The 22,864-nt window shown below is 39.3% G+C and overlaps 1 protein-coding gene across 1 annotated transcript in view; it reads right to left on the bottom strand.

Annotated features, from left to right (window-relative positions):
* Positions 1 to 22,146, bottom strand: part of LOC136054402 (DNA excision repair protein ERCC-6-like 2) — a 30,713-nt gene extending 8,567 nt beyond the window's left edge. The window contains exons 1-9 of the mRNA XM_065745675.1: positions 22,034 to 22,146; positions 18,706 to 19,130; positions 15,696 to 15,815; positions 12,983 to 13,176; positions 11,361 to 11,522; positions 10,262 to 10,469; positions 9,008 to 9,148; positions 7,581 to 7,694; positions 6,380 to 6,499 (exon numbers count right to left, since the gene is read on the bottom strand). Coding sequence (XP_065601747.1) covers positions 6,380 to 6,499; positions 7,581 to 7,694; positions 9,008 to 9,148; positions 10,262 to 10,469; positions 11,361 to 11,522; positions 12,983 to 13,176; positions 15,696 to 15,815; positions 18,706 to 19,130; positions 22,034 to 22,052 — 1,503 coding nt within the window. The 5' untranslated portion in view covers positions 22,053 to 22,146. The remainder of the gene's footprint in view (positions 1 to 6,379; positions 6,500 to 7,580; positions 7,695 to 9,007; positions 9,149 to 10,261; positions 10,470 to 11,360; positions 11,523 to 12,982; positions 13,177 to 15,695; positions 15,816 to 18,705; positions 19,131 to 22,033) is intronic.
* Positions 22,147 to 22,864: the final 718 nt, after the last annotated feature.

The following is a 22,864-nucleotide window of genomic DNA, read 5'->3' as shown; positions in this document are numbered from 1 at the left end:
CACCACCGAAAACAACCCTCTGAGCACTGCCAGTCAGCCAGTTCTTAACCCAATTCACTATCTACTCAACTATTCCTAAGTTTTTCAGCTTCATTATGAGGATGCCGTGGGAGACAGTATCATCAAACACCTTGCTGAAATCAAGGTAAGATGACATCCACTACTCTCCTCCCATTCTCTTCCAATTGCCTGGAGATGGCATCTAGAACAAGCTGTTACATCACCTTCCCAGGTACATAGGTGAAACCGACTGGCCTGCAGTTTCCTAGATTCTATTTGCCATTTCTGAAGACTGGAGTGACATTGGCTACCCTCCAGTCTTCAGGCATCTCTCAGGAATTCCTGCTGCCCTCCCCCGGCAGCAACCAGCTCTGCAGCCAGAAACCTGACCAGACACATTTCTGGGCAGCCCCTCTGTCTGGGTCACCACAGTCCTCTTGGTGCAAGCCTTCTGTTTAATGGAGATCATATTAAGCCTGTTGTCTCAGAGACTGCCAACAGGAGAGCTGGTCTCCTGAGCAAAGAGGGACAGCATTTCAGCTGCTGTTCAGGTTATGAACTTTTGCATTTAATAAATGTGCTCAGCTCCTCTGAAAACAGGAAAGTCTGTTTCAGTTTTCTGTACTACATCTGAGTTCAGAACTTCATGGAATTTGTCTTTAGAGCGTGAGACATTTGCCCCTCCCTGCTCCCATTCTCATCTGCTACTCTTTTTACAGTAGGATCCAGCTTCCCAGATTGTGCATGGACCTTGAAATGCCAATCATCCTGGTATATAAAAATACAACAATTTCTGGTTGTAAAGCAAAAATCTAGAGATTATGTGTAACAGCAATACTGTTATTTTCTATAGAAGCATGTCCACATCTGGCAATGACAGCTCAAGAGTACTGTGCAGAAGCAATACACAAAGGATAAAGAAGAATTTTCTACACCATCTGTGAGTTGGTGGACTGTGATGAAATTTTGCCTATCACATCTGAGAATATTGCATTTGCTTGTATACAGATGTCCCTATTAGTCTATGGGATTTTTAAGCTTTCAGAATTGTCATTCTGGGTTATGTTTATATTTTGTGGTGGAAGTTACAGTTATTTGCAAGGTTCTCCCCACAATCTTCCATCTTCTTACTAAAAAAGTGACAATAAATAGAAATAACTATAGTGGACTAAGAGATTCATATTAATAAAATAGTATTCCAAAAGTGGATGTCTGTGGAAACACTATATATACAAGTTGTTTTTATAAACTGTTATTTCAAGTGTTTTGTCATTTAGTAGCCCTTTGTAATAAGGAAAAGTACAGAGCCACTCTTACCCAGAATTTCAACAAACTTACAGAAATAATCAGATAAAATTCTCATGAGAATTACTGCAGGCTTTAAAAATACGTTTTGATTCATATGCCTGAATTCTTTTTTTTTTTTTCAAATAGTCCTTGATACTCTTCTGAAAGCAAAGTGCCACTAGAGCAAACTGCAACAGAATCATTTGTCCTCACACTTTGTAGTTCCCCTCTTTTTACTTTACTATGGAGAAACACTCCAAACAAAGCAGTTCATTCCTTTTACTTCCATTCTCACTGCTATGCTTGATACTCACCTTGCAATATGAAACATAAAAAAAGTGTTATGAAAACTATGTTCTGCAGTCTGACTGAAAATAAGCTTATAATTCCACAGAAATAGCTGAAGCTCACACCACTTTAAGATCTACCTCCCACAATAATCAGGACATACTAGAATCATGTCATTGTACACTTGCACCTCTATATTTAGATTACAGTGATTCTTTTTTTCCTGATTACAGTTATAACCTTAAATTCAGAATGGCAGACCCAGGATGCCACATAGTCAATGCTACAGCTTGCAAAACACAAAGAATGAATACAACAACAGCAGATGGTAGGACATGCACCAATACACCACTGTCATATTTACATTTAAGCAATTATAGCTTGACTTTTGGCAAAAAGCACTTCCCCTAGTATAACAGCTTCGTTTTCTTACCAAGCAGAAGTAGAATACACACAGGAAAACAAAGTGCTCTAGAAGAACGTCTTAGTTCAGGTATTTTTGCTCACTTTACTGTTCGCTACAATATCAGAAATAGGTTCATATGTTCATAGGTACATTAGGTTGTAAAGGACCTACAAGATCATCTAGTCCAACCATCCTCCTATCACTATCCCTACCCAACTACTAAATCAAATCCCTTAGCACCTCATCTAAACGCTTCTTGAACAGCACTAGGGATGGTGCCTCAACCACCTCCCTAGGCAGGCCATTCCAGTGCCTGACCACTCTTTCAGAGAAAAAATGTTTCCTCAGGTCTAATCTAAATCTTCCCCGGCGCAACTTCTGGCCATTCCCTCTCGTCCTGTCATTATTTATCAGGGAGAAGAGGCCCACCTCCTCCTCACCACAACCGCCCTTCAGGAAGTGGTAGAGTGCAATAAGGTCTCCTCTGAGCCTCCTCTTCTCCAGACTAAACAATCCCAGCTCCCTCAGCCGCTCCTCATAAGACTTGTGCTCCAGACCCCTCACCAGTTTTGCTGCCCTTCTCTGACCACGCTCCAAGGCCTCAATGTCCTTCTTGTAGTGAGGGGCCCAAAACTGAACACAGTACTCGAGGTGCGGCCGTACCAGAGCTGAGTACAGGGGGATGATCACCTCCCTGTTCCTGCTGGCTACACTATTACTAATACAGGCCAGGATGCTGTTGGCCTTCTTGGCCACCTGGGCACACTGCCGGCTCATGTTAAGCTGAGCATCAACCAACACCCCCAGGTCCTTTTCCTCTCTGCATTCTTCAAGCCATTCTGCCCCAAGCCTATAGCATTGCATGGGGTTATTGTGGCCAAAGTGCAGAACCCATCACTTAGCCTTATTGAACCTCATCCCATTGACCTCAGCCCAGCTATATCGCATATCCAGATCCCTCTGAAGGGCCTCCCTACCCTCAGGCAGATTAACACATCCTCCCAACTTGGTGTCATCTACAAACTTACTGAGGGTACACTCAATCCCCTCGTCTAGGTCATCAAAAGATATTAAACAAGATGGGTCCCAATACTGACCCTTGGGGGACACCACTCGTAACAGGATGCCAGCTGGACTTAACTCTATTAACCACTACCCTCTGGGCACGGCCCTCCAGCCAGTTCTCCACCCAGAGAAGAGTGAATCTGTCCACACCACGGGCTGCCAGTTTCCTCAGGAGAATACTGTGGGAGACCGTGTCGAAGGCCTTGCTGAAGTCCACGTAGACTACATCAATAGCCCTTCCCTCATCTACCTGTCTGGTCACCCAGTCATAGAAGGAGATGAGGTTGGACAAGCACGACCTGCCCTTGGTGAACCCGTGCTGGCTGGGTCTGATCCCCTGGTTGCCATGCACATGCCGTGTGATCTCCCTCAAGATCATCTGCTCCATAACTTTCCCTGATACCGAGGTCAGGCTGACAGGCCTGTAGTTCCCTGGGTCTTCCTTACAGCCTTTCTTGTAGATGGGAGTCACATCGCCAAGCCTCCAATCTTGTGGGACCTCTCCAGATTACCAGGAATTCTGATAGATGGCAGAAAGTGGCTCGGCAATCACCTCTGCCAGCTCCCTCAGCATCCTTGGGTGGATCCCATCTGGTCCCATGGACTTGTGGCAGTTCAGATGGAGGAGCAGGTGTCTGACCGTCTCTGCTTGGATCACAGGGGGTGCATTATGTGCTCCGTCCCGGACTTCCAGGTCAGGGCAAGTACCCTGAGGATAACTGTTCTGTCTATTAAAGACAGATGTGAAGAAGGCATTGAGAACCTCAGCCTTTTCCTTATCCTCTGTGGTTACATTGCCTGCCTCATCAAGTAAAGGAGAGAAATTCTCCTTAGTTCTTCTCTTGCTGTTAATATATTTGTAAAAGGATTTTCTGTTCTCCTTTACTGCAGTAGCCAGTCTAAGTTTGAGCTGAGCTTTTGCATTTCTAACTTCCTGCAAATCTTGGGCAGTTCTCTGTAGTCTCCCCAGGTAGCCTGTCCCATCTTCCAGAGGACATACACTCTTCCTTTCTCTTGGAGTCTCAACAAAAGTTCCCGGTTCATCCACACTGGTCTTTTTCCCCTCTGGCTTGACTTACGGGACTCCGGGACAGCCTGCTCCTGTGCCTTTAAGATTTCCATCTTGGGGAGCATCCAGGCTTCCTGGAACCCTTTACCCCTCAGGAGCGAGTCCCAAGAGACCCCTGCAACAAGTGTCCTGAACAGGTCAAAGTCTTCCCTCCGGAAGTCCAAGGTAGCAGTTTTGCTCGTCACCCTCTTGACATCACCAAGAATAGCAAACTCCACCATTTCATGGTCACTCTGGCCAAGACGATCCCCAACCTTCACATCTCCTACTAGTCCTTCCCTGTTAGTGAAGAGCAGGTCTAGCAAGGCATCTCCCCTGGTAGGCTCTTGGACCAGCTGTGTCAGGAAGCAATCATCCACACACTCTAGAATCTAATCTCATGGACTGCTTCCTCTGCATAGTATTATATTTCCAGCATATATCAGGGAAGTTAAAGTCCCCCATGAGAACAAGTGCTGGCCACCGTGCAACATCTACTAGTTGCTTATAGAACACCTCATCTATTTCTTCATCCTGACTAGGCGGTCTATAACAGACCCCCACCACGATGTCACTCCCAAAGACTATCCCCCTGATCCTTATTCACAGGGACTCTACTTCGTCATTTCCAACCTCAAGCTCTTCAACATCAAAACACTCTTTGATATAGAGAGCTATGCCACCACCCTTTTTTCCCTGTCTATCACTTCTGAAGAGCTTGTAGACATCAATCCCAGTACTCCAGTCATGGGAGAGGTCCCACCATGTTTCTGTAATAGCCACAAGGTCATAGTTAGCCTGCCTCACAATGGCTTCAAGCTCCTCTTGTTTCTTGCCGACGCTGCATGCATTGGTATAGATGCACTTCAGCTGAGACATCTGCCTCACCCCTTTCTCCAGCATAGTCTCCTTAGGCTCTTTACTGGTGAGCCCTGTTTTATCCCCTTCCCCCATCACAGCTAGTTTAAAGCTCTCTCAATGAGTCCAGCTAGCTCCTGTGCTAGGATTCATTTCCCACTTTGAGACAGGTGCATTCCATCAACAGATAACAGGCCAGGAGCCATATCATACCCTGGCTGAGTTTGTGATCTCAAGGAATGTGGGCCTAGCAAAGAGTGGGATCAGGACCTGAACTCTGGGAGGGCAAACTTGAGGTTGTTTAAGGAACTGTTGGATGAGATCTCATGGAAAACTGTCTTTAGAGTCAAAGGAGTGGAAGAAAATTGGCTACTCTTTAAGGATGGCTTTCTGAGAGCACAAGAGCTCTCTGTCCCTTAGAATAAGGACATGGGCGTGGGAGGCAGGAAACCCACATGGCTCCTCAAGGACCTGCTGGCCAAATTGAGGGAAGAGATTTTATCAGCTGTGAAAGCAAGGGTGTATCGCCTGGGGAGAATACAGGGATGCTGTCTGGACTCGCAGAGAGATTAGGAAACCCAAGGCACAGATGGAACTGAATGTGGCGAAGGATGTTAAAAACAACATGAAGGGATTCTATAGGTACGTTGGCCAGAAGAGGTAGGCCAAGTAGAGTTACCTCCTTTAGTAAATGAGAAAGGAGAACTGCCTACAACAGATATGGAGAAGGCTGAGGTACTAAACAAGTTTTTTTTGCTTTAGTCTTTGCTGGCAGCCAGGTCTCTTGTATTTCTCCCGAAATTTCCTGAAGCTCACATCCCTGGGGCTCTAGGTGGGAACTGTGGGAGTAAATCCCACCCACACTACAGAGCAATTTTGAGTCCACCTTATGAGACTGAATATACATATGTCTATAGGGAAGGATGACATGCATCCTACATCTCAATTTTTTCAGGCTGTAGAATCATACTTGGCTGCTTCTGCTTCTCAGCAGTCACCATGTATGTCTTCTTTGAACCTTTTCAAAGCGTAACACATGCTCTTTAAGATATAGGAAAGGAGCTAGCCACAATATTGAAGGTAGCACAAGTTACTCAATTCCTAATGATTTTCTTTTGCTTTCCATTGAATCGATGGTTCCATGAAAGCCCATGATATAACCCCAAAGACTCACTTTTGAGTGACCTAAACTAAATCACTAAATATATGAAGTTGGTACTTTAAGGCATCAGTCTTAGCACCACGAATTTCCCTTTTCTAGTCTTCGCACGATGGCATTCTGATCCTGGACACCTGATCTCTGCAGTGGTACCACCACTGTAAACAACTGATTAAAACAGAAAACCTATTAGGCATGCGTTTTCTTACACCCATATACTACAGCAGATCTATTAATACTTATTTTTGTCTCTGAAGAATATATTTACCTTCATCTTTCCACTATACTTCGGATCTGAAATTGTTTCAAAGGCTGCATCTTTGCTTAACTGCATGAAATCTGGAAAACTGGAAAACACCTCATTGCAAACCCGTTTTATATGTGTTTCCTGAAAGAAAAGCAGAATTTTCAAAATTCATCAAAAATCAGAACTACACTGGGTAATAGTAAGTCATAAAAGGAGTTTAAGAGACTGAAGTAATCCAAACTGACTACTTATCTATTTTCATTCAGTCTGTATGGAAACATTGGAAACACATTTTCAGTGTGTTCTGGTTTGCTTCATTTGAAACTGAGAGAGGAATGCAATCCAAAAGGATAGATTCCAGTTACTTGAATAAGAGATGGCCAAAATTTCCTCCTTGGAGCAGAGACTGCTACAGAACTACCAGTCCCAAGAGTTGTTGGCTTGATAACTGCATATCCTGGCACTTGATAATGACAAAAAAAACAATATGGGAATTGCATTTAAACTACTGAAAAGTCAAATAAAACTTTACTGCTAGAACTGGGTAACTCAAGAATTAGAATGCAAACACATGCTTTAAATCTCCTTTTCCACAGGAGCAGACAATACTTCATCTGTTGCTCACGGATCACTCTGGAATGTTTTTACGGTAGAAGTACACATACAGTACACAGAAAACACTTGAAAAAATTTGAATGTTTACAGTTTATGACCTTGGAGTGCTAGCAGTAAAATTTCCTAAAAACTAAAATTCCTTTAATGGTTACTTGCCAGGAAAATTAGATAAATCAACACTGTACTCTCCCTGTTCTATCAAAACATATTATTTAGAGAAACTCAGCTCAGAATATAGAATTATAGAGAAAAAACATATTCTCATTGTTTATTATTTATTTGCACAGAGACCCACATCTCACTAAACACTTCTCATTAATGCAACAAAAATGGGATTATTAGGAATCACTAAAAATTATTTTCTCCTAAAGCTCTCCATTAAGATAAACCCTATTTTCAGATAGTCATCAACTGAAACTAGAGATGCATTAAGATCTTTATCTATTAAATAAGGGCTACATTATCAATTACTGATCTGAAAAATTACTTTGCAACATCTCTGAATTTCAGAAAGTTAAGACTGAAAGAGAATCCAACAGCAATTTTTATACAAGAATTTTCATCTCATTTTCCAAAGGTTCACTTCATAGATACTTCCAAAACTAACCTGCTGCCTGCTAGTGTTGTCTGTCTGCAGCAATGCAACATGATTTGCAACTTTCTGTAGGATCGTCAGGTAACTGAATTGCAGTGACTTGATTGTTTCACCATGGGAATTCATCTACAAAACAGAACAAAACCAAAACAAACAAAAGAAACCCAACAAGTATACCTAATGCTTGTAACAACAAACATTCCTAAAAATAGAAATACACTAAAATACTATTTCAAGAAGATTCAGTGCGTTCAGAATTCTAAATAGTACAAAAACTGATTCTAAATGATGCACTTAATAGTAAAAAAATGAGGCAAGACTTTCTTCTCAACACTGTGATTCTATTAATTGGAAACATCTTTTCAAACAACAAAAAAAACAGCTATGTCAATTGTGTGATAAATATTTCAGTGACATATTCAGACATTGTTACAATGAACCAAGAATTCCTTGCTAGGAAAACAGGCAGCAACTTTACAACTTAAGTCAATTTAAACCCAACTAGAGCTGTTAGAATTCCTTCTTAGCCTGTAACTGCTTACTTTACTGAAAAAATTTGTGTACTTTCATAAACATCTCAAGTAACCTAAATCAAACAACTGCAAACATTGCTTCTATTCAACTACTCCATTTTCTGTTTATATTTGATTGATTTATCAATACTGGTCTCTTTCCCTTCTCAAGTTACTAAATTTTATGTTTAACTTCAGAATAAGACTGTCCATAAGAGTAACACACGTATCTGCAGGTCTGCAGAGTGTGAATGAAGCTCAATGGCACCTTCTTTCTACAAAATGTAATGATAAACAAAAGCTTGCAAAGAGCTAAGCCTAGTTTTCATGGCATATTTCAACGGACAGTAGATTGTTTTCAAATAAAGATGCATAAGACTAAATAGACTACATTACTTGGGAAACAAAAAAATAAAAATTAAAAACAACAAAACTGTACACAAGAACCTGAACAGTTTAGAAGAAAAAGAAAATACTTAAAAGGCACGTTGAATCTACTAAGAGATACAGAAAAGCAAAAACAAAGCTAGATTTGTCAGTGGTGAAGAAGTCCAAAGGTCTCCAATTTGCAGGTACTGTACTGGCCATCTGAGGCACATGGGAACTGCATACCTGGCAAGTATCACATGTCACAATGAAAAACTCCTTCCAACACCAACTGTGGGACAGGTCCATTTAATACCATATATCCCAAATATACTGTATCAATAATGACCTTCTGCTCAGAGAATGCGAAGTAGCCATGCTGTAATTATCAAGTTCCTGACTTCACCATGACACAATTTTCCAGTCAAGATTTCACAAACTGATGACTTATGACCAGGCAGTCCTTCAAGCAGCTCCTCATCATCAGAGGACATACTGAGGTATCTCCTGCTCAAACCAGAAAATCTACTGTTATAAACTTCGAACAGTGAAAGTTCTTACTTTGTAACAACAGTTCTTCCTTTTACGGCCACTGTTGCAGCTGCAGGGCTCTCCTGCTCTTAATACTAGGCTTACATCCTCTGTCTTCAGCACAGCCTCATACACTGCTTTCTGGAATTCTGTCAGGGAACAGTACACCATCTACAAAAGTGGAAAGTCCGAAAAATACAGTTATATGCAGCATAAAATTAAAATCAAAGAGCACTATAAGTAAGGTAGAAAACAGTAATATATTTACACACATATTGTTATCCTACTCAAATAAAACAGAGTCTGCATTCTGACACAAAAGTATTACAAAACTGTATCCAAAATTTAAGTAAGATGATTTTAACCCTTCCCAAATTTTACAAAGAGTATCAATATTAAGCTATAATAACCTGTTTCTACAAACCTCTCAGATGGGCTTTTGTGAAAGACTAAAGAGAATGAAGTCTGACAGCAGTAAATGCATAATTGTAACACAGGATTCCCTTGTTTTGCCAGTTGCTTTATTTGATCTTTCTTTACTTTTTTTAGGCTCTAGCTGTTTCCAGGGCAGTGCCACAGGCAGGACAAACAGAATAAGCACTGAGAATGCGATGCGCATGACTATGTCCAAAACTCTAATTCCTCCTCAGAGACCATGGATGGCATTTCCATGACATCTTTAGTCTTAAACAGTGGGAGACAGAAATCTCAAGATCATTCCCTAATCTAGGCCACCCACATTGCAACGGCCCCATGCTGAGCTACAATAATACAGCAGTAACTTGAACATATACTCACATTAACAAGAGAATGAAAAGAATAAAACCTGCTAGATTTATAAAGGCAACTGACTGATGTTTGTGTTAATCTCTCCTGTAAAAGGCAGCTTAGATGACATTATTATAATCTACAGATAAAGAACAAATACATTTTGAAAACAAAAACATCTGGAAATTAATGTGTTCTCCTACTTAGAAGGAAATATATCTAATAAGAATTAATAATCAATCTTAAGTGCACATAAATAGATCTGTTCACCACTAGCCAGAAGTTTAGCTTAGCATTTTCATGCTTAATTAACTCAAATAATCAATCACAGTAATTATATGTATAATGTACATGATCTTACAAGCATTTTCAAGGCTCTAGATTCTTCTCAATTTCACAAGTCCAAAAGAAAACCATAAACTAGCAGAAGTATGATGAAAAAGAAAAAAAAACAATGAAAGCAACAAAAAAGAGATATTCATTAGCACTATGTTTGAAATATTTGAGCACTCTTACTCTGTCTTCCTTTTTTGGTAACTGATCACTGATAAGCACTTTTGTACGTCTCAGAAACCAGCTAGACATTTTTCTTGCTAACTTCACCATCGCCTTACGACCTGTTGCCAGCTCTCTTTTAGTTGCAGTGTGCCTCTGGCCACGTTCCACTGGATCCGAAAATTTCTTCTTGAAATGCATTCTACTTCCCAAAAGTCCGGGTACAGCCCTATAAAAGAAAAACAAACAAACGAACACCAAAAAAACACCCCATAACAATAAAAAAAAAAAAATGGAAAGGGGTTGGTTATGAGGGATTTGCAACATTTTCATTACTCCAAGGCTACTTATCCTTTTCCAATGTTTAAAAGCATACTCCATGCTAACAATAAATGTTTCTGGGCTAGCAAAAAATGTTCAACTATCAGTAAGGAAATGAATAAAAATAGTGTATACAAATAGAAACATATACTACTTCCAAACATTCAATTTTTTTCCACTGTAATCCTCAAATGTTAAAGAGATTTCCCTTAGATAAAGAGATGCTGATGCCATTTCCAGAAATTACAGAGCTCAGCAGGCCAAAAGAAGTCACAAGTAAACAGTACCTCTAAAACTACTCCTTCAAAGCCCAAATAGGAAGGTAGTTAATCTCATTTTCAATTTTTACTGTTTTTATTAGATACACATTACCTCTATATTGGAATAATACATCAACATCAACACTAAGCTTAGTGTTAAAGACTTTCTTCTCTGAAATTTGACTTCAGCCTGCACTTCCTTATATTTAAAGGAAGTTTGCTTTGTTCCCCAGTTGTAAAGTATTCCAATAAGACTTTTAAACCTAGACTGATGTCTAGGATTATTTCCACCCTTAGAAATTTCCCTGACCAAGACTGTTGCTTTGCAAATATATGCATTGCTGCATTTTGAAAAACAGCAAAATATTATTACTTTTAGCTTCCAAGTAAGAAAGAATGACCTGCATATACTGGACAAAACAAAAGCACAATGTTGTCCAAAGTTGTGTAATTCTTAATCTAGCAAGGGGGAAAAAAAAGAAGACGTGGAAAACAAAGATAAAAAAATGGGAAAAAAATAAGTACTGCATTTTATTTACCAGTCCATGACACACCAAAGTTCCTTCATATTGTTTTGAAGAATGGTTCCAGTAAGTCCTATCCGAACACTGCATTTTAAGGACTTCATGGTTTGAGTTATTTGGGACTTTGGATTCTTGATTCTGTGTACTTCATCCACTATGACAGCAGACCACTCTATACTGGATAGCAAGAAAAAAATTCTCCCTTTACACAAATTACATATCTCATCATTTCACATATGCAAAAATTGACATCAGTCACATGTACATCCCTGACTATTATTGCAAAATATTTATTTTTTTAATTTCTTATTATATATACATATTATACTACCCACTTTCTTGACTGTTCAGTAATCTCAAGTGTAATGGCTAAACTACAGAATAAAATAGATGAACTCCTATCAACTGCATCAAATATTTTCTGTGAAGAAAGCAGCTTTTCATCTCTGGACACACATCTTACCAGCACTAATTCAACTCATAAGTAAGACTGAGAATAACTAAATAAATCTCTTAATGTGAACTTCTGAACCATGATCAGCACAGGTGCGTCTCAGTTTTCCTAACAATATCCATCTAACTAGAAACATGCTGAAGCCGTTTCTTCCTGCAGTTTATAATCTGAAAGCATCTGAACTACTTTGAGACCCGTATGACACCAATATGGTGAAGGAATTGTAGTATTTTGTGATTTTGAAACCAAGATGATCATAGTCAGAAGTAGAGATTGAAAGATCTGTAATCTGTGATGTGAACTTTAAATAATCGAATCTCTAGGAAGAAATAAATTTACAAGACTGCTTTATATGCAAGAGTATTTCAGAACAAGTTAATTTCTATGCTGACATTACTTGCAGCAGTTATGTTTAGAAATAAATCTCTTTCTGGAGCAGGCTTCATGAATTTTAGATGACTATTTTGAAAACTGATCTTGTGACATGAATGATGCCTGTTAACTACTTTCAATCAAATCTGAGTTTATTATATTATTAAAACCTGCTAGTCATTGATAATTGATTAAAGACCAGTTTGAGGCCAACACATCGTTCTCTCTAAGCAAAATGCACATGTCAAATGAACACTGTGTGCCAATCTGGAAATATGTTTGACAGATAGTTTAGTAAATCCTTACACTGAAGCAGTGCATTCATTCACACATAGGTCCTGCTGCACTGACATGGGCTGTGCACACGTATTTATTTCCCAGCCACCAGCTATTTAATGTTTCATATTTGCACTTCTTTTTCAGACACGTGCACAGACGGAACTGGAGATCAGAGTTTCTGGTGATGGTTATTCAGAACAGTCGGACACTCTTTGAGGCCCAAGGCCCTTTCCAATCACCTAGCATGGAAACACCTGTAAGACCAAGGGCAACACTAGCTGATGGAGGCAGAATGCTATAGCACAGAGATGTTCATGCAGCTTGTATATATTTCCAAGATGAAACAGTGAAAGGGATCATTAGGACCAAGTAAGGGATTAAATATTCTCAAACATAACAAAAGGAAGGGCAAAACTCCTCCTTTTTAAAATACCTGCAGCTATGGGATGAAGTAGGTCTTATTTTTAGAGCTTAGGAATTCAATAAATTAATAATTACAATTATCTTCTGCCATACAATGAGTCATACTTACTTGTTAAATTCATCTAAATATGGGCGAAGAGTCTCATATGTTGTAAGGGCAACTTCACATTTCCCTTGCTTGATGCGATTCAAGTCATCTTCCTTTTTACTGCCATGTAAGACAGAGACCTTAAAGTATCCCCATGTGTCTAACTCATCCTTCCAGTTATAGAGCACTGAGAGAGGGGCCACTATGAGGAAAGTCTGAAAACAAATAGCTGTTATAGTATTACTGGAAGATCTACATATCACTGTGGAAAGTCACAATCTTAAGCTTTTATTACTTCATAGTTTGAACTGCTAAATTCTGCCACTTCAAAGCACAAGATAGAAAATACCTGAATATTTATAAAAATTCAAAAGTAATGAGTTTACTGAGTGTGCAAATACTACAGAAAAGATACGCTAACATTGCACAAAGTACCCAAAGTTGTACTGGTATTATTTAACTGCTGTAAGATATGATGTACTATCACACTGTTTTGTTACACCATCTATTACAAATACTACTCAATGTTTTAGAGGTTGAAAAAAATAGATAAGAACTTCCTCCAATCCATAAATCTATTCAATACATGACAAGAGGTATCAAAAAAGGTTAAAAAAATTTAAGACAATCTGTACAATGCTATCATAGAATAATAAAATCAGTTTCTAGTCCAGCTTTCTAGTCAAAGAAGAGGCAGCATAAAATTCCCACTCAGGTCTTTAAAATCCTCCGAGGATGGAACAATCCACAACCTCTCTCTGTTACCTGTTCCAATACATAACTGTCCTCAAAGTAAACTACTTCTTCTCTTACAGCCAGTCAGAAGTATTCACGTTTTTTCACATAAAGTGATATCCTTTTACCTCTTTCTTCCTCTTTGCCTGTATTTCACAAGGAACAATTTTGTTCACAGAAATACAGTCACAGAATCATTCCGACACTTAAATATTCCAGTAACATAATATAGCAAATTAAAAGGAAATCAGGAGTTGCATTGGTCCTCTCATGGGAAAAATTATAGATCTTCATTTGCCTCACTCACACAGTTTTTACATACATCTCTATTGAAACTGTATTTGATTAACTATAACATCAGTCAGCCTTATTTAGGACAATTAACAGCCACTCAAGACTACAGGCAAGGTCACAAGATACAAGGGAAGTTCCAAAAGTAATGCCTCCTATTTTATTATGTTGGCCCATTATGTCAGAGATATGGCAGTAGAGGACGAACCTTCCCACCAATGCTTCATTACAGTGTTCCTGTGTGACAAAGGGATCATGATGAATGAAAAATTGGACATGAGCAAGCAGTGTGCTTTTGGAGCCCAGAAGGCCAACAATATTCTGTGAATTATCAAAAGAGCAGTGGCCAGCAGGAAGAAGAAAGTGACTGTCTCCCTCTAATATGCCCTTGTGAAGCTCCATCTGGAATACTGTGTCCAGATCTGGGACCCTCAGTACAGGAAAAATGTGGGTGCAGAGGAGGGCCACAAAGATGAGCACAGGGCAGGAGCATCTCTCCTGCAATGAAAGGTTGAGGGAGCTGAGCTTGTTTAGCTTGGAGAAGATAAGGCTCTGGGGAGACAACCAGTACTTCAAAGTGGAGCTTATCAGCAGGAGGGGGACTGACTTTTTACACGGTCTAACAGCAACAGCACAATGGCGAATAGCTTCAAGCCAAAAGAGGCAAAACTTAGGTTAGATGTTTGCAAGACATTTGTTACTCAGAGGATGGTGAGGTACTGGAATGGGTTGCTTAGAAAGGTTGTGGACACTCCATCTTTGGAGTCAATCAAGACCAGGTTAGATGGTATCCTGGGCAGCATGATCTAGTGGCTGGCAACCCTGTCAGAGGGATCGGAAATGGATGATCTGATAAGTCCCCTCCAGACTAAGCTATTCTATGACTCTGCAGCAGCAAAGAGGCCACATGACATGTAAAGGTGTATCACTGAATCACATGTGGAAAAGGTGTGCCACACATCCATGTGGAAAAGATAATATCCACTGACATTCATCAACGCTTGATAAACATTTGTGGAGATCAAACAGCCATTCAAAGACAGACTGCGTGGGTGACATTTTCCTAGCAAAGATGCCATCATAGTAGCTGTGAAACAGCAAGTCAGCTCCACTGGTGCAGATTTATATATGAACTTCAAGTAGGCCCTTTTTCATTGCTGGCAAAAAAGCATAGCTGGTGATGGCTTTGTTCAAAAAGAGTGAGTGTTTTGTAGCTGAGAATTTTCTCTATCAAACAGTGTTATTTTGCTCCTTGTATCTGTTGCAGTTTCCATGGAAATAAATAGGAGGCACTACTTTTAGAGTGACCTACAAATACGTGTTTGTCTGAAATATTTAAATATATCATTAAAATATACTTTTACATATAGATTCATACCATGTCGTTCAGAAACAAAACTGAAGAAAACTAACATTTTTTCTTAAACAGTACTCTAGCCACAAATCTTGCACAGATATTTCTAAGCATTCTGGTATGGATTAACAGTGTTAACAGGTTTCATAAATAGCTAGATAATATACTGTGACAATCTGGAAAACAGAAGGCTTCCCTAGCACTTCTAGAAAAGTCATGAACTCCTACTCTGCTAAACTAACCAAACAGTAAAAATGAGTATGTGTAAACTCCCAAAGCGAGCAAACAAACAACAACAACACAAGTATTGCTTTTTACCAAAATTCCTGAAGTTGTATGAGTAAAAAGCTGTACCTTCTTAGGGTCGCATTTTGATTCCTTTTTCAGTGTCCTCCGTAAAAATTCTGGCATATTATTTTCAATATCTTCACGTGTTCCTTTTTTGTGTAATACTGCAGCCAAAAATGAAATCACCTTCAGAAAGAAAACAATACTCAGTAATTATGTACAAAGACGCAGACAGAAAACAAATTCCACTGAACATAAACATTTCAGACAAAATCATTAATAGGATTTAATTTGCTAATATACATATATTTTTTAAATAAATCTCATTTTTAACTGAGAATTCTATGTTTATGATAAGCTTAATTGCTCCATAATTTTCTAAGTGGAAAACCGTCAGAAATTCAGTAGAGAAAATAAACGAGACAGGAAGAGGTAAGACATGTCTTGCAGTTTTCCTGGAAATGGCAAACACATGAATCTTAGATGAGGAAGCAGCAGGAAATTATGCAAATTATACTCTGACTCTACTTTAGCAAGAGGAAGTTTAAGCAATAAGCTACACTTTTGCTAACATGGTTTTCTATATGTTCCATCCCCTCAGAATTCAAACATAGTTTATTCGACTGTGTTTAAGTCTGTATTCATTCAACTGCCTCAAACCAGTCAGTGACCTTTATTTCCCTTTCATTAGGAGAAGTCATTTATTGTAATACACCACAGTGGTGACAAAAATTCTAGCCAAACATTATTTCGAGCCCTCCCACAGTAACCCAAAGCAGGAAGAGGACAGAGGTATTCGGCCAGAACATTTTGATCTGCAAAATCCAGTTGGGATAAAGATCCATGGAGCTAAGCTGCAGCAAGAACCAAAGGTGTCCTCAGAGATGTTTCCATCTTTTGAAGTTCAACAGGCCCCCTTCTACTCAGGATGGCCCAGTTCTTCTGCAGTCACTACACAGATGCTTGGTGCAGGACAGAGGTAAAGCAGTCATCTGTCAAATTAAATATTTTTTTTTCTCCCCCCAATGATGGGAGGAAGAGCCAGGAGTGTAGAGCTGGTTAAAAAGCATCTGAGGAGGGTGTAAAGGTATTCAAGGAGAAGATAGGGAAACTCAGCATAGAGGGCTAGGTGGCAAAGAGACACATGGAAGAAATTAAAAATACTTTAATGCACAGTATTTCATATAAGCTGAGAGACTAGGAGGCTGCTGCAAGTTTGCATGTGTTGTTTATTTAGCACTGTTTGGTTGAACTTTATTATTCTCACTAGGATTAAAAACAAAATCTTCACACATCTTCCAGATCCTCCATTTTTGGAAGAATTACACATCACAAATTTCTACTAACAGCAAAGGCTGTAAAGAGGCAATTCTGATGAGAAACCTTTGGAGCTTTCAGATAAAACTAGTCAGCAAGTAAAGGCCTTGTAAGTAGGCCTATTCTACCTACCTTCTACAACTCAAAACGAAAGAACCTCACACTAAAGCCAATCCAAACAAATAGTAGAGTAGTCCTTCAAAAGTAGAAAGAACATTACAATCCAAACAAATAGTAGAGTAGTCCTTCAAAAGTAGAAAGAACATTACAATACAAAAATCTTAAAGAAAAGCCTTCATCTCAAGTATCACACTGTAATTTAGAAATCGTAATATTCAGCCAAGTGATAAGCAAAAGCAACATTTTCTATAAGACCGTAAATCAGTCAAGATGGTACTCAGTGAAGTTTAATGAATATATATTCCTTCAAACATGATAATATATGAAACAAGTGGACTCATCTATTAATTTAAATCTTCTGAGCTACTATCCACACTTCACTTGAGTAACACAAACATCCTGTTTTACTAGGAAATAACTAAGATATTACTAAAAAACTGTATTTTTGTTCTGCAAAGTTCACATTGTGATTAAAAGAAACAACCATTGCATGCAAATTCTACAAAGGAATGCACAGTGACTGTGTGACAAACATGACTTGTTCATTAGAGAATCAGCTATGAAATTCAAGAAAATAGGTGGAAGCAGGACAGTTTGTTTTTTCTCCTGATTTTCTGTCTTATACAAATGTTTCTTACAATATTAAATCAGATTTCTGCAGTTCTTGAGTAAATACTGAGTTCCTGGGCTGCCATGAACAAGGAATAAATCTGAGGTAAGTTGAAGCACGAGGTAAATGCAGTTTGTTTAGTGGTAACTAATACATTAACAGATCAGCAGCAGCTCTCTTCACACATGATACTCCTCTAAACACTCTATTCAAACAAGATCTGCCTATTTAGTTCACTCACTTCTCTTGTAAAGTTTGCTACACAACAAGCATCTGTGCAAGCATCTGTGTTATCAGCTGACATTTTCCTAAGAGGATTCACAAGACACGCTACAGCCAGCATTTACTAACAAAGAAATGAGCTTGCATTTCACACAAAGAAGGAGTAAGGAGAGATGTTCAAGGACTATTTGCAATAGGACTCCAGGTACTAACTTAAAACCAAACAGACAAAAGAGAATCATTTCAAATGTCAAAACACCCTAATTTTTGCAAAATAAATGAATCAATTGGGTTGCCGTTATTCAAAGCATAATGAAAATATCAAGTCATTGAACATCTAAGTACTTTTACCAGATGGCAGAGTCCAATTCCCAGATACAGTCAAACTGCTTGTTTTCAAGGAAAAAAGACATTTTATGACATGTTAAATGGTGTATGTACATACAGCATTCCCCAGTGCAGCAAATTACTTTCATGACATGTGAGTATCAATTCATAAATACATTCAGCATAAAGCAAACACAAACATCTTAACTACCATAACTACCAAGCTCTACAGTACAAACGGTCACATGCCAGTTTTGTGGAGCGTCAGAAGCTTATCTTAAATCAGCAATGACTCATGCCCCTTAAGTATCATCACAAACATCCACATCCTGCCTACTCCAACTTCATGTCAGAAAGAGGAGAATAAGATTCAACAATACGGATTTTACTTAATAAGTAAATTTAAAAAATAAATGAATACTCTTTACAGAAAACACACTGTCAAAATGCAAACAACATTTTTTTATAATAAAGAAATACCTGTACTGTCTTTCCAAGGCCCATATCATCTCCAAGAATGCAACCCCTTTTGTGAGCATAGTGATCATAGAGAAACTGGACTCCTTCCCTTTGATAATCACGCAGGTATCTATTAATTGTATATGGGATAAAATCACCATTATCAGATAACTTAAAACCAACAGCTGAAGATGGAAGACTTTGGTCAGGAAAATAAGGCTTTTCCAAGTCACCATCATCAAATATTGCACTCTTCCAGGAACCTCTGCCAGCTTCAACTCTAGAAAGCTTAGATATTAGTATTTTCTTATCTTCAGATTCCAAGAATGATACAATAGCAAATGATTTTCCATTCTTGTCCTTTTCAATAGACAATATCGTTCCTTCAGAAAACTTCCCATTTTCAGGACAAGGTGCAAGGCATCTCTCCCCAACATGCCATTTATCTATGGAAACAAACAAAACAAAACAAAACCAAAAGAAAAATTGGCCAAATGCACAAAGTATTACATTTTTAAACACAAATCTAAATATTAGATACCGATTTATTTAATGAAAGGCATATAACTTAAGATTTTATTTAAGGCAGAACTAGAATTATAATACTGATCAGTGGTTAGAACCAAATTCCAAGATAGGCATATTACAGTTTGTACTGCTGTTTTAAAAATACCTGAAAGTCTGTCTGGAAAAAATCTCATTTAAACACTGATTGCTAAGTTTCTCCTGAGCTCACACTGACAAATTCTCACTGACAGGGTGTATGGGAACTGTTGAATCACGTCCTGAACCATTGATTAATCATCTGGGGCGAGCATTGGTAAGCCACAGGAACACAGGTGAAGACAATCTACCTGTGCCACTGGAAGGGATGGAGTCTGATTCCACCTCTCCTAGACTCCATTTAAGGGCTGATCACCACTGGGGAAGGATCTCTTATTGGAGACTGCTCCTTTGGAGTTTCCTATCACAAGCCTACGACAAAGGTGAGCCTTTTTCCCTTTATTTTCAATTGTCTCTTTTCCATCACCTTAATCTATAAAATAGCTCAGATATAATACCACTTGGTTTTATTCATTCTGTTAACCTTACACAGAGCTAGCATCCAATTAATAAACATCCAATTAATAAACCATGTTATTGGTTCCATAATATCATCTACAACAGACAATGCTTGTTATCTACTTGAATCCACAACTGCAACTAAATTGTTTTGCACATTCAACCATGTATGAAATACCACATTTTTCCTTATAACATCTAGCATTAAGAAAAAAGAAGCAACGGAAGTGTATGCCAAGAACATATAAAAGCACAGCATTTGCCTATGTTGCTCTCCAAAGTGGGTAACTGAATTCCTTATGCAGCTGAAAAGTCTCAAACTACTAAAATCTCTTTCTCTGTTTACAGTATCTGTAACATCTTACTTCATTGATACCACATATCAAATATTAACAGAGAAGACTGATTTGCTTCATTTCCTATATCATTTTTACGTTTCATGTACAAAGATAATCTTTAAACAGTGCTTATACTGCTAATAGAGAAAAATATAAGAACAGCAGTGAATAAGTGTTAAAAGAATCCGTATTGTATTGACAAGTACTCAAGAAAATATTAGAGAAAGAAAGACCTTCATAGTGAGGGGAAAAAAAAAAAAGACCAAGCAGACCCAATAAATACTGACCACATGCAAAGTGTTTCAAATCTGAATTGAGAAAGTGTGTTTTTGAATGACTTGAAGTGTGACCATGGAGATTTCCTTGGCCAGGTACAATTACTGTATTTATCAACAGTAAGCCTTCCTTCCAAGTAGCTTTGTTCTTCCTTCAACACACAGATTTTCTGCACTTGGTGTCCTCCAACTATGAGTGTCACACATCTGCTCTATAATGTGTGACAAGATTTTGTATGCTATAAACCTGCATTCTAAGCCAATGGCCCACTAGTTCTTACACTAGTTACCTCACAAACTGAAGTCTCTCAGATTAATGTCTCTGTAGAGCATTCATATCACTCTTGCTCAAACTAAGTTCCATCCCACGTGCCCTGCACATAGGACACCTCCAAAATATCGGAGGCTCAAGGTAACATTTTGAGGCAAAGGGTTAAGTAAGACAGTATATTAACTAAAATATAGGTAACTACTCTCCTCTTAAAGTATTTGCATATGTACTGTCTCAAAAATATGACCAAATTAATACACAAAAAATATATGTTCTTCTCTTGGTACCATCTAAATCTTTCAGCTGTTTCTCAAAATTAAGGCAGAAGACTGAAAAACGAAACCAGAAATATAAAGATATTTAAATCAAAATTTAAAATAGAAGCATTTTCATTATTACTCCCATTCACAGTAATATCTGAAGTGACACACAGCATTTAAAGTTTCAGGTTAATACTATAATTAGACATTGCCTTTGTTTCTTAGCATTGAGTTTTATGAGCTGCTTATGACTTGTCAGAATTGGGGTTCTAGGTGCAGAGCAGAATAAAAAGTACTGGACAGTAAAATCAGTAATAAAGAATTTCAAACTAACAGGAAGGAATGAGAAGAATGCTGCAAAACAGCGGTATTAAGTACCGCAAAATCCCAGAAAATAATGCTGTACAAACCAAAGTAAAAACTGCTACACTATCTTCTTTTTTTGAACAATCACTTATGTAGGATAAAGCCTCTACAAATCAGGACATTTATCTGTTGTGGCTCCCTATCATGGCCGAAACAGACAGCATTTAAGATGCCTGCTTATATCTAGTCTGTTACCATATATGAAGAAGTGCACTGTGATACATATTGATCATTCCGGATGATAATGGCCTGCTATCACAGATGAACTCATTTCACTACTCCTATACAAAACACACAAATAACTACAAGTGCATTGTAACTACTGAGGTTTGACAACTTAAAGAAGAGCGTAAGATTTTTTATACTCCAATAAATCACTATAAAAGCAAACTCTTGATATCATAAAGTATTACCTTTTCTAAATTTGAAGCCCAACTTCAAAATCGTTAAAGATATGAGACTAATCAACATGCACTGTAAATGATGCTTCAGCATCTACGTTTTATGCCCACTTTAAATATGCTCTCCTGATCTTCCCAAGGAAAAAAGACAACAAAATAGTAATATCTGCTGTAAAGGAACGTTGCTAAGCCACGCACACTGCACTGCTGACTCCTCACAGCATCGTTCTGCTGCAGAGTGAGGCGAGAGTCTGTCAGCACGTCCCAGGGGCAGCTACTCCATTCGGGACGACTCTGCCCCGCGGCCCACACTGTGAACGAAGGGCAAGAGACCCAGTGACACTTAAAACCTGGGAGGCCACGTCAACCCACTTACCTGGCCGCGCATCACCCATCCCAACCGACGTGAGTGCAGGTGCGGCGGGACCGGGACTCGCGGGAAGGCTCACGCTGCCGAAGTGCAGCTGAGAGATGGGCACGGCCCACCGCCCCCGGGGCAAGGCACGGGCATGTTACAGCGCTCCGCCTTCACTAGGTCTGCCGCATCGGTCGGGCGCATTCGCTTCCGACCTCTAACACGGCCCCGCGGCGCCCAGCGGCTCGCTCGGCAGGACAAGCCGGAACCGAAGCGACGGGGCACAAGTGATACCGCGAGAAGAGCTGGGCCGGCGCGACCGTGGCTCTCTGTATCGCGAGACTCGCGTTACTTCTCGCGAGAGCTACGGGAACGCTGGACTGCTTTTGGCGGGGGGCCCTTGGCTGACGGGTTTACTATGTAACGCCGGGGGCGCGGTTTGTCGCGTTCGGGTTCACCTCCGCCATTAACAGTCTGTCGTTGAGCTGTGGTGCCGCGGCCCTTCGAGGGCACTGAACCTTTGGACTGCCCCATGGGGCTGTTTGAGGCCAGTGATTGGGAAACGGCTGCTTGGCAGCACCTCCCGTCTGCACAGTGTGTGACAGGATGCTGGTACCCAGACTAACTTAAAGGCACTTATATAGGAAGTGTGTAGAGTTGGACTGTGGTACTATGTACTATGTACTGTGCACTGCTACTGTGCAGATCTATGACGGAACGGTGTTGCCTTGCACCTGAAGAGCCCCTGAATGGAGTGTTGCCACACTAGTGCAAATTATTAGATTTCTTGATGCATACTACATATATTTTAAATGAATTTCCTCCTAACGCTGCTGTTATTTGTTGCAGCAT

This window comes from Cyrtonyx montezumae, unplaced genomic scaffold (genome assembly GCF_038088225.1).
Source record: "Cyrtonyx montezumae isolate F1298 unplaced genomic scaffold, pur_monq_1.0 scaffold_36, whole genome shotgun sequence".
NCBI classification, from domain to species: Eukaryota; Metazoa; Chordata; class Aves; order Galliformes; family Odontophoridae; genus Cyrtonyx; species Cyrtonyx montezumae.
This window is presented reverse-complemented; position numbering and strand designations above follow the sequence as displayed.